This window comes from Zosterops lateralis (genome assembly GCF_965231275.1).
Source record: "Zosterops lateralis genome assembly, chromosome: 7".
Classification (NCBI taxonomy): Eukaryota; Metazoa; Chordata; class Aves; order Passeriformes; family Zosteropidae; genus Zosterops; species Zosterops lateralis.
In genome coordinates, this window is record NC_139767.1 from 6220127 (window position 1) to 6236261 (window position 16135).

At 38.4% G+C, this 16135-nt stretch overlaps 1 protein-coding gene across 1 annotated transcript in view; it reads right to left on the reverse strand.

Moving 5' to 3' along the window:
• LOC310911757 (uncharacterized protein) overlaps positions 1-15888 on the reverse strand; it is a gene marked incomplete at its 5' end in the record, with an annotated part of 45001 nt that extends 29113 nt beyond the window's left edge. The window contains 2 exons of the mRNA XM_083865679.1: positions 11881-12031; positions 15835-15888. Of these exons, the coding sequence (XP_083721805.1) occupies positions 11881-12031; positions 15835-15888 (205 nt within the window). The remainder of the gene's footprint in view (positions 1-11880; positions 12032-15834) is intronic.
• Between the last annotated feature and the right edge of the window lie 247 nt (positions 15889-16135).

Genomic DNA, 16135 nt, shown 5'->3' on the forward strand with positions numbered 1-16135 from the left:
CCAGGCCTTTAAACACTGAATTCTCTTGTCACTGAGTATCTAGCAGTGATTAAACCAAAATGATTAAACATCTGGTTAGACTAAAATACAGTTGTTCAAAGAGATTAAGAACAAGCAGCCACTAAAGGGGTGGGGAAAAAAAATAGAACTGATTGCAGGTTTGTCAACCTGAGGCAGTAATTTCACTGCTTATCACTGTTTCATCAGCACATCTTTATATGTTGAATAAAGCAGTCACCAGATTACTGCTTTAATCAGCATCATAAAACATGGTGCTCCTCTCTGCTTCCTAACAGCTGGTTTAAGAGGAATAAAAGGTTTATTTGATGGGTAAGTTGGAAACTCTCCAAAGGCCCTATAAGCTGATACATTTCTACAGCTGGACTTTCAAAGTAAGCTGAGTCTTCACAAATAATGCCGAGCCAATTTTTTTTTTTAACATGAAGCTTCCTATTAAAAAAAAAAAATTAAAAAAAAAAATCAAGATAATTTTGGTACCTCTAACACAAGAATCTACTCACTTATGCCTTACCATAATGTCAATTGTGCCATCAATGGGAAAGAAAAAAATCACTTCCTTCAGATATTATCAGCTTAAAATCTAATTCCATAGGTCAGAAGCAATGCTTCACTACCTACAAATTATGCTGCTAAATTCCGAGCTTACTCAATTCTACTTCTGTAGTAAATAATTTTCACCAAAATAAAGTCCTCCTACTTCTCGTTTGCTTTCCCTGTGCTGTGGAAGAGACCCATAAGAGCAGAGCCAAGTGAACAAGGCGGTCAACAAGGGAACCTCAATGGCATGGATATGACAAAAAGTCTCTCTTTATAGCCCTGATTGCAGAACAGGACCCAGGAAACTTGATGGTAAATGGAAAATGAGATTTTTAGAAGGTCTATTAACAACCTATTGCTGCTTGTACTGAAACATGTTGCCATGGTGTTGAGCACCTATAAAAATTCCAAAGGTCACAGCAAGCACCAGCATCCAACATCCTGCTCAAATTAAAAATAAAGCCAACCACCCCCTGAAGGAGAGAGGTAAGGAGAGAAGAAGGGAGAAAGGCTACAAAAAAAGGACCAAGTAAGTTCTCTCTGGTATTTTTTAAAATATCTCTAGAATTATCTCAAATTATTACAATAGTAACAGCAATGAGGTAATTCAGCTAATTAAAACTTGCACTGCATCTCTCACTTTGGAACAGAACAAACAGCTCCACTAGATCCCTGTGGATGCCAGGAATTTTGTAGTGATGGCAGTTAATAAAAAACTGAGCAGTCTCCTAATATCCCATTATTTTATGTCATGCAGATGTCACTGTGAGGTGCATCTTTAATGTGGCTGTGTAAAACTGTCCCAAAAATCGTATTTACAGCTGTGGTGGGGCTTCCATGGTGTGAATGCTCCACATGCTCACAGATTGTTTCCTGACACCCTCAGCTTGAAGATTCAGCTCCTCTTTGGTGAGAAGCTTTGCCTTCAGACTGCCAGAATAAATTCTCCTCTGAGGGAATTTAAATTATTATTACTCAAAACATTATCTTCATTTTAGCTATTGAACAAATACAAGCAACTCATTAAAAAAACCCAAAAACCTCTCCTTTCAGCTTGAGTTCTGTAGACATGAATGAGGATGGAAAGGTAAATAAAGTACAACACACCAAATTTTAAAATGTGCAATTTGAAAAGTGGTGATTATTTATATTAGGAGTTCTTATCAAAGTAACAAAATAATTTCCAAGCAGAATCCCAAGTTCCAAGGGTACATTAAACTTGGGCACATGCGCCATGCAATACTGCAAAGATTCTAGTCCTGCTGCAGAAGTTAACAAGACAGTCAATTTAATTAAATTAAATTAAAACAGATTCCCAGAAATCCCTAAATTATGCCTGGGAGCTCTCCAGTCCCACCAGGATTAGGCGAGCACAAAACTGTTTTACAGATATCTCTATTCCACCCTGCCTATTAAAGGTACACCACAGCACTTCCAGCAACATTGATTTTTCATGCTTTTATTTGGAAAAAAATAAGAGGTAAACAGTATTGTTCAATAATCCCATAATTATTTATGCCAAGAACACTTGGCACTGGTGTGCAGGAATCCAGGACTTCTGTTCTGCACACACCTCCCTCCTGACACCAAGGCTGCCACCTGACAAGGACAGCCCCTAATGCTTCTGCCTTGGGCTTTTCCCTCCTGTGTGGTTTTCTCTTGTTTTACAAGTCTACACTGAGATCATTAATGGATAAAATCACCAAGCTCTGGAGTGGCAACCTGGCAAGAGCTGTGATAAATCACTTATCTGGGGCAGCAGTGAAACCACAGGTATTCCTGTTGGGATGGGGTAGAGTGTCACAGCAGCCCCCTTGTTAGAGGGTAGAAATGAGCCCAGACACAGACTCCTTGTTTATCACAGCATGAAAAGGGCCCTGGTTTATTCCTCTTCACACCTCAGCCATCCTGACCCCAACCATTCACTGACTCTGCCTGCACCAAGCTCCTGCTGGAGGTTTCCCCTGCAGCCTCTGACTGCTGCTTATTTCCTGCTGAGCTCTGACTGCAGGGATCAGTTTGCAGCCTGTGACTGCAGCTTTTCCCCAGCCAGACTGTGACTGCAGGTTCAACAACAGGCTCTGACTGCACACCCACACTGACCTCACTGCAGGGATTCTCTCTGCCCAGGATTCTGCTTCTTCCTGATGGTCTCGTTCTCTCTTCCTCAAGGTTCCTCCTCCTACATGATCCTTCTCTCACCAGCAAACCCACTCCCTTTTGTCACCTTATCTTTACTGGCTACAGCTGTGACTCATCAGGGCCAGGCTGTATTGGTAATTAACACAGCTGTTACTTATCAGGGGCCAGCTCACTTGTATTCCCTTCTCCTACAGTAGAGAATTACAGTGTGTGTCCTTCAGGCTTCTAAAGTTTATGCTGCTGCTGCTCCACATCTTCCCTCCCCTGACATTAATGCTAATTGGTACGGCTCTGTGAGTTAAAATGAAGTTTCCAGATACAGCAGGTAATACATTCAGGTGTGTGCATATGCTTAAAAGCCATCAGACAAAGGTAATTTCTCTGCTTTAATGAGAAAGAGTAGGAAACTGGAGACAGATCATTTTCAATGCATATATTTTACCAGGCAGACAGGAAAGTAATCAAGGCATCCACTATGATGAAATAATCTAGCAAGACTAGGAGAAGAGAAAAACTCTTGTCAAGCCTCAACTCAAGAATCTTCAGCCAGACACACTTCAGGATAAGCAGTAATGATCCCTTCAGACAGTAAACTAAGGGAAATTAAGAAAGGAATCAGTTTCTTCTTTTATGGATATGCTCAATACTCATCAAAACCTTATGAGCTGATTTTATGCATTGAGGTGAGAATCCAGTGTAAAGGACTGCCTGAAACAACAGTTTAAGCTTTCATACACCCAGATCCCAAGCATAAAAACCAACCAACCAAAAAAAAAACAAAACAAAAAACAAAAAACAAAACAAAACAAAAAAAAAAAAATTAAAAAAAAAAAACCACACCAAAAAAAACCCCAAAACAAAACAAAAAAAAACCAACAAAAAAACCCAAACAAACAAACAAAAAAAACCCCCCTGACTGCCAAAACTGAACTACTCCAGCTGCCCACAAGGAGTTCTGGGGACAATTCCTCTCTGTCCTCCTGAAGTGTCCCAGGCAGAGCCCAAGCTGGCTCTTTGTGTCCAAGACAAAAGGGTGAAATAAAAAATAAAGAATCAACCCCAGAGTCAACCACAGAAGAAGATTACAGAGAGACAGAAACAGAGGATACAGGCCAGCTGACAGGCCAGGATGGTGTTTCACACAACATTCCTTTCTTTCTGCAGTTGGTCACTCACACCAGATGCAATGCTCCTTCTTTAGGCAGCAAAGATCAAGATGGAAATGACAAAAGATCATTTCCCACAAACTGCAACTGTCTGGGAAAATTGAACCTCTTACACAGGATTTGTCCTGTAGATAGTATTTGAAAATCAGCTACCTACCAAAGAGCTGTTCTCTTCATTGGCTCTTGTTGCATCACCAAAATCAGGCAGGCACAGTTTCTCTATCACTATAATCCTCTGTTTTATTTTCTAAAAATAAGAACAAACACCTCCCCCACCAGAAAATGAAGAAAAGAGAAAAAAAAAAACCAACAACAACCAAACAAAAAACCAAAAAAAAAACCAACCTAAACCAAACAAACCCATAAAACCAACAAACCAAAATGCAGCAAGACAACAGGAAAAAAAAAAATAAAAAAGAAAAAAATCCCACAAACACCAAAGCTCTTTCTAAAGAAATACAGTTTTTGGAAGAGAAAGCACAACTCCTTTTACTTTTCATTTTCTATCTCCTCCTTTCTATAAGCACATCACCAAATGTACATTCTGCCTTAAGAATAGTTTCATATCCCAGTATCTATTCATACCTACAATATACACCTCACCAGTATAGCATAGACCTATAATTACAGCCTGAAAGAGGTAAAATCTGGGAAGCCTTTCAGCAGTGGCTTAGATGTGCTAAGACTGATAAGATGGCAAGAGAGAGGTTACAGTGGAAATCATTTGATTTCAACTCTGAGGACTAGGAATAGATGTTGCTCTCCTGTTTATGTGAGCCAGCAGTCTCTGTCCACTGGTAACAGAAGAGAAAAATCTGGGTTTGATGCATAGCCTGGTGGAGTTCTGTAAGTATTTTCTAGATTATCTTAAGAAAGGTGGGTTTTGTTTGTTCTTTTCTCATACTTGAGTGCAAGTGCGAAGCAAACTGCCCCAAAAAACCATCCAGTTACTACTTTTCTACTTAAAAACGTTGACATTTCAAGAGCTAGATACTTATGGCTTTATTCTACTCAACATAAAACTGTGACAAGTGCCCAACCTTTTGGACACAGATGTATTACATGGTGATTAATTCTGCTGTATCTTTTGCTGTTTCCCTCAATGAGCAGGCACATTCTATTAAGTCAAAACAGGGAAGATGAGATGTCTGTGTGTGTGTAAAAAAGGGATAAGGAGGGTGGGGGAAAAGTGTCTCACATTCCTACTTTCTGCTTCATATTATCTTCTTCCTCCCTATTAAAAGAAAAAGCATCAGAACAAAATATTTCTTCTACACCAAAATCAGGAATTCCACTTTCAAGTCAAAAGAATAAACCTTCAGATTGAGTTTGGGAAAATTCAAAATGCCAAGTGGGGACCAAGTATTGCACAGCTAGGTCTTCAGAGCTGGTGCTCCACACATGGTTTTGCTTTTAACAGGAAACACAAAAGAGGCAGAGATAGAAATATTGAAAATATTGAACATTTTCAATATTTCTATTCAAAATAGAATCTAATTTCCTCAATCACTTCCATCCCCAGCCCAGCTTGTGCACAGCTCCTTCTTTTCAGTGACTTCAGCTGCCACATGGATCATTCCCTACCTGAGCCACTCAGAGGTCCATGTCCTTGCTTCCAATGTATATAATTCCATCTTTACTTCCAAAAAGTTTTTCCAGACTAAAGTGCCACCAAAAGCTAAGAAATTACAACTGCTAGAATATTGGATTATTCCCCTACACCCCCTCTAACCTTGGGTCTATGATGATGACTTCCATACACTGGAAGGCTTATGAGCAGTCCAGATCATAATGTCCACATCCAGCTCTGAATATATAAAACAAACTAATTTCTGATTTTTCCTCCAGTGCTGCCATTGGTATTCCTTGCAAACAAGGACCTGTCTCTGGTACATTAATGTGCCAGGAGCTGTGGCATCTTGAAGCAGAGCTCTGCACTAAATGTACCTCCAGTCTGACAGCCAGAGGATGCCAACCATGGTAGGAACAGAGAAAACCCAGCAGATTCATAGCCCTGCCTCAAGAAAGCCAAATGCTTAAAATTCAGTGTTCAATGCAATTAACTTTTTTTTAAAGGGAAACTCTCTGCCTACTTTCTAAGAAATGGACTGTGGCAGCCACGTAAATTGTTTTCCACTTGAAGGCAGAACTCGGGGCCCGTCACATTTACGACACGGTGACAACTGTTCATTTCTCCTAAGTGATAAATCCCGCACTACCAAACTCAGCCTTTTTACACTTGTTTGATTTTTAATAACCCTGATGCGCCAACAGAGAGTCTGAAGCAGAGAAGGAGGCCTAATGCTCTGTGTAGCTCCTCATAACTAACTGTTCTGTGCATTACCTAAAGTAAATCCATCTTGGGAGAGGGAGAAGAGACTGAAATTATGTTGGCAAATAAAACTAAAATAAGCCAACATAAAAACCCCTAAATAAATAGCAGTGTATTCCATTACATAAACTTAGCAAATAGATGCCCACACACATGGGGGGAAATGAACATATGAACAAACTAATAGGATTATGCAAAGCTAGCTTGTAATAATAGGCCCATAATTTATCTTTTTTGGTCTTGGGGCTTGCCTGTAATCATTCTTCATGTGCATAATATAATTTAATATAATTTGGGCAAAAACTAATTCTGTGCAGGGGACATGTTTTACAACAACCCTCCAGTTGTGAGGACTATTTTCCCTAATCTAGTTATGGCTCAGCAGATGGTACAGGGTTCACTCCTAAGGCAGGCTTAGCTTTGTGGCATGCTTGCTTTATTGATAAAAAAGGGGGCAACTTTTGTTTGGACCACCAAAGCACAGGTCCTTTGGTATGAACAGATGAACTGGAACAAAGGAGAATTTTACAGAAAAGCTTGTGACTTCTAAAAGTTATCATGAGCATTACTTTACTGTACTCCTCAACTATTTTCTTTTCCAGTGGTTATTGTGTAGTTTTTTAAAAAGAATAAGTGCTCTGTAATTGAATCCAATAACATCTGTAGGATGAAACACTTTATCTGACATTTTATGCAGCACTTATGCATGCACGTTTGTGTCCATATAAAACAATATATATTTTAAAATAACTTTTTCTAGGTTTAAGAAATAGATGATCCTTGCAGGAAAAAAACCCAAAACAACAACCCAACCAAATTAAAACATCTTAATGTCCGACCCTCTTCACAAGTTTCCTGGAAAATGAATATTTAAAAATGAAAAAGCAGGGAAGTAAGAAAGGAAACTACAGAAATTCTACTCACCACACAATTAATTTTCTTTTTAAACATGATATTTAGTGAAAATATTTTCCGGTTTGGAAAAAGATATGTTTTTCAGTCCCTTAAACTAATTCAACCCTTCACACAGGGCAGAGAAACCATTCAGGAAAGTGGTTCCCTCTTTCTTTCCCTCAGTTATTTATTCGAGTCATTCAATTAGGGAATGACACTGCTGGAAGTTGAGACATTTTCTAGCATGTATTCATTCTCCAGCTTCTTAAAATGCAATATGCTACAGGTGATAACTGAGGCCAATATTCCTTTCATGTTCTCATAAGAATAATTAAGCCCTGTGCCACACATGAAAAAAAGTCTCCACCAGCTGTATCAAAAAATACCTCGAGCACTGTCACACATCAACCCCTCAAATCACAGCCTGGCTCCTCATTTTCAAGCTCAGTTCATAAGGAAACGTACTTTTTGCTCTGTTTAAGGGGGGTTCATTTTTTGAAGTGTAGAGTGTTAGACCAGCCCCCTGCAGGTTCCATATTCAACTGTCATCAAGGTACATAAAAGACAGAATAACATGGCATTGCAAAAAAGGCCAATACTGGCTAAGGTCTAATATTAGAAATGAGGGGGAAAAAAACCCCTTAAACTTTTAAATGAAGAGAGCAAAACAAATGAAATCTCAATGTATTCTGAGCAGAATCCATAGGGATTTTCTAAGTGCAATTGAGATGATGATGTGAAGAGATGGGTTCCTTGGTATTGATTTCTTTATTTTAATTTATATTAGTGCTCCCTACAAGCTTCAACTGTAGAGCTGGGAGACATGAATTAACACTGATGACCCCAGAAAGCTGCCTGGCCAACACGGGAGAGTCCAAGGCTGCTGCAGAGCCATGTCCCCAAACCTTGGGGCAAGGCAAACTGGACTGGCTGCACAAGCTGGCTGTAAGCTGAAAGCTGCAGCAGTGAATGCATTCACTCATTGATCAAAATTGTAAATAGAAACTGTCCCAAGTGGCAGCAGAAAGGAGGATTAACCACTGCCCAAACTGCAGGGGAGGTGGCAGAGATGGAAGATGCTTCTAGAGAGTTTACAAGAAAAAAACACCAGCCAGAAGAAACTGAATAATGCTTTGAAAAATGAAGTGGGGAAGTAGCATTCTTAAGGGTAACAGGTAGTTAAACAACTGTTTTTCATGTGGGAGAATGAAAAGAAACCATCCTTCCTAAGGCACAGCACTCACAAATCCATGACAAAAGAGCAATGCCAGATAAGGATTGTATTTCACAATAAAATAGTAACGTTGTCATTACAAAAAAAAAAAAAAAAAAAAAAAAAAAAATGCAGTCAAGGGGAAACTGCATGGTAAACCCAAAGCCAGTGCATGTGGAGCTTCGTGATCTGTGGGCATCATTTAAAACAAAACTGTTTGCTCCAGGATCTATGTAGAAATCTTATTGAGGAGATGTGCTTCATCATGGGGCAAGACCCTGTGCCTGGCAGGTGAAAGGGTTTGTGACACTGCTCCTCTTGGTCTGTCCCCAAACTGCACTGGAGGCTGCTGAGCTGCAGACCTGTGCCAGTTTGTCTCAAACACACCAGGCAGCTGCAGTGACACAATCCAGGGCTTTTTATACCACTCATACACCTGTGCACAATGTGACCTCAGGACAACAGGCAGCTACAGCTCAAAAGAATCTCTGTTTCATCACAAATTCCTTCATTTCTCCATTATTGCTTGTGGACTCTGTTATAGACATATCACTGCCCTTCTGGACTGTTACCTGCTTGCACAGAGTGCCAAAGCAAAGTCAGACAGAAGTTCTGCAGATTTAATAAGATTGCTGATAACGTGTCATGAGCTTCAGTGGCTCTGGGGATTAGGTGTATTTAGAAATGCTGTGTAATCTTCAGTGTTCTGCAAGAAACCATGGGATTAAAATACATAAAAACTTGTCAAGACTCTGATATACTTAATATCTGCCTAGTGACATCTCTTTTAAGTAAAAGATCCATTAACCTCAAAATGCTTTTTTTTTTTTTTTTTTTCATAGCAGCAGTATTATATGCAAGGCTGAGCTGGTGCTTGTTTTATAAACAGATTTTCAGAGCCACTGGCTGAATGGATTCAGATCTCAGCAGCCTAAAATTTAGTACATCCAGGTATCAGGAAAACACTGAAATTCATTAAATGGCTTTGCACACTGGAACCTCACAAAATATGACTGTAGCCTAATTTGAGGTTGTGTCTGCTCCCTAAAGTTAAAGAGAGACACTAAATTAAAATGACTACATTTTGTTCTACCAAGCATCCTCTGAATAGGTCTTTGGGTATTGTGGGGAAAATATTTGAAATGAGCCAGGTATTTTTCTGCAAGAATGAATATTAAGTACTGAGCAGGTGCAGTAGTTAATTTTCATAATGTTCTTGGTTATGCAGCTAATATAGCATTGCAAGTTTCATTACAAGGCAGAATAGATTCTAACAAATTTTGTTTTGACACTAACTGCCATTCAAATGAGCAAAAGTACCCTCATTTATTTTAATGAGAGCTGACATTAAAAAAAAAAAAAAAAAACACATGCAAATAAGACAATATTACATAAAGGCAAAAAAGTCAATCAAATCACGAAACATAAATAAAATGCTAAATATAGGGATTATATGGTCTTGGAGTCACAAAATTATTTAGGTTGGAAGAGACCTTAAAACTGTCTTCTTCCATGGGCAGGGACACCATCCATAGATCAGACTGAGAGTGAATAGATATTAGTCAGCAAAGAATCAATGTACACAGACATCTGTTGTATTTACACAGAGGGAAAATTACTGTATTTATTTGTGTTTGCAGTCCCAGCAAAAGAGCTGCTGAGGAAGGGAAGGTGACAAGTGTCCAGGTAACCAGCAGCTACCCCTAAAATTAATCTGAAATAACTTTTTTCATCTTTCCCAATTCTTCATTTAGCAACACCATTGTCAAAATCACTGCTTTGTACATATGGCAATGCTCAGCATGTCACTGCTCTGGTCAGGAGCTGCACTGAATCATATTTGGTGCTCCACATCCTCAATCATCCTTCACCCTTCAAATGCTGCCTGAATCCCAGGCAAAGACTCCATGAGAAGCAAAATTTTCATTATTTTCTTTCAATCTATTTCCAAGCATTTGTACAATGTCGTGTAAATAGCAGCATCGTTGTATAAAACAGTGCAGCTGAAATGTTGTAATTAATTTTGATACCTGCAATCACAACCTGTAATTATCATGTAACTGGAGAACTATAATCAAGGAGCAAAGCCCAATTCCACATTTGATATATTTCACAGGAAGAGCTCTGTGGTTACTCATGTAACTAGGAGAAAAAGCTACAAGAAGATTAGCTGTGCAAGTGCACTTTTAAAAGTCATTGTAATTAGAGATGCTCAACAAAACACAACTGAACAGAAACAGAAAGGAGAGGGGAAAAAAATTGTTTTCCTGGCCTTCAGAGAAATATCAAGCTTTTGACATTTCCACACCTTTTAACTGTAATTGTGATATAACTACATAAAATGCATTACAGACATTACAGAGCCATCATTCTTAGACCTATATGCATTTGGCTGTCTAAACTGCACTGACTCCCCAGCAGTAAAGTGGAATTTGTTATTATTTATAGATCAATCAGGCCAACTGTTGAGGCTATAGTAATATTTGCTTGGAATATCATAGCCATATTTTGACAACAAAGATGAATGGAGAAAAGCCCCTATAAGAGAGGGAAAACCACAACACTTAATAATAAATTACACTAATAAAATTATTTGGAGTTATTTTGTCACAGCCACACATTTGCAAGCACAGGAACACCTGCACTGGAGTGGTCTGCCCTACAGTTATGTATAATACTTAACATAGTTATACAGAAGTTGTCCTTACAAAGGAGAGGCCATTGTTGCACATTTTCATGTATTTACTGTCTTCTGCCCCTTTATTTGGATATTTTGGGGTTACAGTAATGTTCTTGATCTTTCCTTCATCAATTCCTAACAGCTTCTATCTGTTCATTATTTTTGTTCTGTCCTTTGTTTCCCCATCTCAGTGTCTTACAAAGTCTTTATGTCACTCTGCTGAGACCTTGCTGTTCTGTGTGCCATTGAACCTTGCCTCATTTACCCTGTTTTCTTTCTGATGCTCTCACAGCCTCTCCTTCCTCTTCATATTTTACTCATAACAAATCTTACAATCTGTATTACAGATTTCTGTTTTCATAGGAGTCCAAAACTCAAACTCTGGAAAACACTTCTTTCCTCTATATTAGGCAGTTCCTGTCTACAGAACTGTGTCAAAGAAAGACTGAATATCCATCCACAGGAGTTGAGCCTACAAAAGCATCCGTATGCTTTCAATTACACAAGTTACAGAATGATTTGTTGGGTTTTTTTTCTTAATTCACATAATAGACTGACAGTGAAAGAAAGCCCACAGGTGTGACCAAGTTCATTCCTACATGAAAGGGAACTCAATCTGTTCCAGCATTTTGGGTGATTTGTGCTATAACGAACTTTTCCACTATTCTCTCGTTCTGTGATGGCATAATTACCTTTAGGGATATTCATGTAGAACTGGCATTTTATCTGCTGAATAATTTAGGGATTGGCAAAGTTTAAACCCAAGGAAATGACACACTCACTATTAATATCGGACAGACAAAGGAGAACAAGCAGGATCCTGAGGAGGTGCCTTGCTGCTGCTGTTTCACCACCTCGTGCAGGCAGGATAAGCAGGGCCTCTCATTGCACTCACCTGCATTTTCCAAACAGCTCATCTCATAGAAATCAAGGAGGCTGATTTTGAAAACAGCAGCCAGGAAATTCCATGGATGCCACATCCAGTGCCCCGTGCAGCACCTCGGCAGCGAGCGTGGAGGAGGCAGGTCAAAGCTGATGTGTTGATGCTGATCAAAATGGAAAAGATCAAGTATGAGATGGCCTTGTTCACAAAGATGAGTCGACCCAAAATAATTTGTATAATTTTCAGCTGCTACAAACTGTCCTTAAAATAATAAAACTTACAAAAAAGTCCAAGGTATGCTTTAGCTGCAATAAATTGTATTAAAACACCACCCAGTCTAAAATGTGTGAATGCCGTGGATTTTATCTATGCTGTACATCAGTCCTGGACAATCTAGTAGCCCCTACTTGCCTCGAAAATACTGAAATCCCTAGTACACACTGTCATCCTCAAAAAACAGAAAACACATTCTTAAATCTGAATTTAGTAAAAAAACAAACAAGTGGGTTAAGGCCAAAGCAATCTTTACATCAATCCCACTTCATCCATGTCCTGGGAACCTGATGGATTGACACAGGAAACATACAATTATTATGAGAGCTACAGACTGAAGAGAGATGTCTCTTTAGGAATTCTCACTTTGTATCCATTTCTTCCAGTGAATGCAGCCCACAACATAAAAAGATTGCCATTACCTCTGAAGGAGGGATTAAACTATGGCAAGTTTTCAGTACCATGCTGCCTGGAATGCTAATTATAGCACTCTTTTTATGAATATTTAATTTGCTGTTGGGTCTCATGTCCTTGAGCTAAAGCCCATAACTTCTATCAATATTAATGCCAATTATGCATTCGGATCCGTAGAGATCAGAGAAGTTACCCAGAGATCTTAATATGCCCAGTCTTGTTTAACTATATTGATTTTCAACTTCATTTCTGGTGCTGTATGACAAGGAGGCAAAAATCACACAAGTTTTCAGTCCTTTTTAAAGGGGAAAATGATGATGATCATAGTAGGTCTCATCAGCATCTAATACCAGGTAAAAGGTTAGTGAGTTTGAAAACACTGATTAACTGTTATTAAAAGAGGAGGAAAAGCTGGAGAACCTTCAATTTTAAAATCTAAAACCCACATCTGTAAGACTATCATAACCACCCTGGTTAATTTCATCTCAAAGAGATGCTTTTGCTGAGAAATAGACTTTTGAGGATATAACTTTCTGCCCTGTAAGTAACTGAAACAATGTGTCTGCAAGTTTGAAATACGGAAAAAAAAAAATTAAATGAGAGAGAAGCAGTGGGAAATGATTAACTAGAAATGATGAGTCATATTTTAGTATCTGTCAAAGTCTGAGGACAAAATTCTATGACTTGGCTCTGTTACTTACTCCTACGTTGGCACATGATAACAAATATATACAGGGGGGGAAAAAAAAAGCTGCTCCACTGCAGTCAATAAGGAAAACAATGCTGTCAAGTATCAGGTGAAGAAACATTTTATCCAATAGGTGTTTTTTCAGATGAGAATCTGTACAGAAGTTTCTGGATTTAGAGAAATTTTGAACCTATGCTAAGCAGTTTTGTGGTGTGTTGGCAAAGTGAGAAAACATTCATTATAATGTTGTTTTTAAAAATGCTATTTCATCAAACCTCTGCTCCACCTGTAGGTTTTCCCCTCTTTCCTCATTTCAAATGAAACAAGTGTATTTTTTAGGTCCCATCATCTCCCCAAGCCTGTTTGCAGGCTCACTCACGGATTTCAGCAGGCTACAATGAGAGCACATAATAATCACATCAGTTTGAAGAAGACTTTTTTAGCCAAGTTAATTCCAAAACAAAGACATGCTGTAAACATTCACAGACCAAGCAAGACCCCATCTCTTTGTCCAGCAGCACAATCTGAGCCCATTCACTCACTCCAACACTCTTTCACTGCTCAGCTCCTTTGCCAGTTCTTCCTTCTTTGCCAAACTTCCCGGAACTCCTCTGGAGTATTTCAGTTCGTAAGAAATGCCACCTCTGGATGCAAGTATATACATGAATTATACATAGAGGAAATATATTAATGAAATATATATACGTGAAATTTACATACATGAAACATACATACATGAAATTTAGCAGTTTCTCTCCAATTATGTCAGTATAAGATGCTTTTCTCAAAGAAATGCATTACAAAAGCTTTGAGGAAAAACTACATCTGTTCCAACCTATTTGTAGGATGAAAAGAAAAAAATTCACCTTTATTTTAACGTCAAAAACTTCATTTCTGGTTTCCTTTGTTAAAATCTGCTAACCATTAAGAAAACAAAGCAAAGAGTAGAGTTTCTTTTTATTTTTTTAAATTATCCCCTCAATATTTTTCATTATATAATTTCAAAATAAACACACCCATATCCACATTGTTTATGAACTTCCATAAGTGCCACTTTGATTTGAAAAAAAAAAAAAAAAAAGTCTGACTGAAATAATTCAGTGTTTTCAGATCTCTGCTACCAGGATTTGCTAGTCCGAGTAAGTTATTAGGAGATATCATATGGTGTCTACATCAAGCCCTTGATATTCCTCTCTGCAGTTCAAAGGTTTTGTTACTTGTCTGCAGCACAAAAATCAGTGCTTTTCCTAGAGAAATTACCTCAGAATGACATAGCATGAGCATAAAATTCAGAGACTAAAATTCTATCAACACAGTTTTTATGCTTCTCCATCAAAAATATCTCTTATTCTCCAAAAAGATTACCATGGATACCTAGTTTTATCTTATATCAAATACAACAAACATCACAACTGATCAAGAATTTTCTTTTGCATATGAAAGATCTTCAGATCCACATTTTTTATATTTTTCTAAAAGCTCTCCTTAGGTCAAGGTCTGATATTTAAATGGAGCAAACAGCTTTTTAATGCTTCTTGAAAGAAAGGAAATGGCAAAAATCCATTATGGTTCAGTAACCTTGCCAGTGTCAGGACACTTTGACACATCACCACAACAGCTTAAAGACAAGCCCATGAAATTGTGCACGAGGTGATGCTCAAGAGGCACATCACAACTCATGTGCCTCTGTGCAAAACGGAGCAAATGCCTCCTCCAGCCTCACAGTTTGGTTTCTTTTGTCCTACTAAATAAATATTAAATAAATAAATAAATAAATAGGATAATTTATTGCTGGCAGTTTACTTTTCACCAGCAACTGATATGTCACTGCTGGGGAGAAGCACAAAACACAGACCATCAAAAGGCCCGAATGAACATCATCCTCTGTCAAATCACAGATTTCAGAAGAACTCTGTGAATTATCTCAGTATTAAGTTTTACCAACATATAAAGCAAAGCACTGGCAAGAATCGTCCAAGATACTGTCAGAGTACAACATAAAGCACCAGTTCCAGGTCTGCGCAGCTACACTGCATGGAAAAGCCCCACATCCAACACTTCTCAGTTCCTGCCACCATTTAACTTTTCACATGTTATATATTTGTAGCTTAATCTTAAGTTCTCACTTTTTTAAAATTCAAAATCAAGGACTCTTATTTCAGAATAACAAGGTTTTGACCAAACACTCCAAGTAACGAACAACAGCAAGATCATGCTCTCAGCACATAAAACAGTTGTGGAGTCATCAGCCTGAGCTATTTTAGATTAAAACCAAGGTTGCTTTTTCAAAAGGAAGTAAAAAAGTATGTATTTTAAATTCCAGACTTTGATACAAAGTTCAGAGGGTCAGGGCTTAATCTCAAAATGTACAAATTTCACCAAAAAAACCCCAGTAAAAAAATTATAAACGATTCCTCCCTACCTTTTCATTAAATGAGGAAGAAAAACTAATCAAAACAAAAACCAAATCAACAAAGGGGCCAAACCCTCTACTTGATCCCTAAATCAACCATCAGTACTTCCCTTCTCCTGGAATGGGCTAGGCTATTCTTCAGACAGGTTGAAAACAGGATTTGGAATGGAAAATTTACCTCAGGTATTGAAGCCTGGAAAGCACATAATTGCAACAGCAGCATGAAATTCATCCTTTACTCTGGCTTGAAGTGCTATTTGCCCTGCTGGTTTATGGTGTTTGTGCTCAAAGCTCCTGCTTTGCACACACAAAGGCTTCAATGTTTACGCTGAAAACATCGTAGCAGGTAAATAAATCTCTGGCTAAGAAGAGTAGGGAAGCTAAAAGGCACACTTTTAATTGCTGGATTCCTAAGGATTTTCTAAAAGTTATTCCAAACCTGATGGTGTAAGTGGTAAAACTAGGAGAGGAGAGTATTA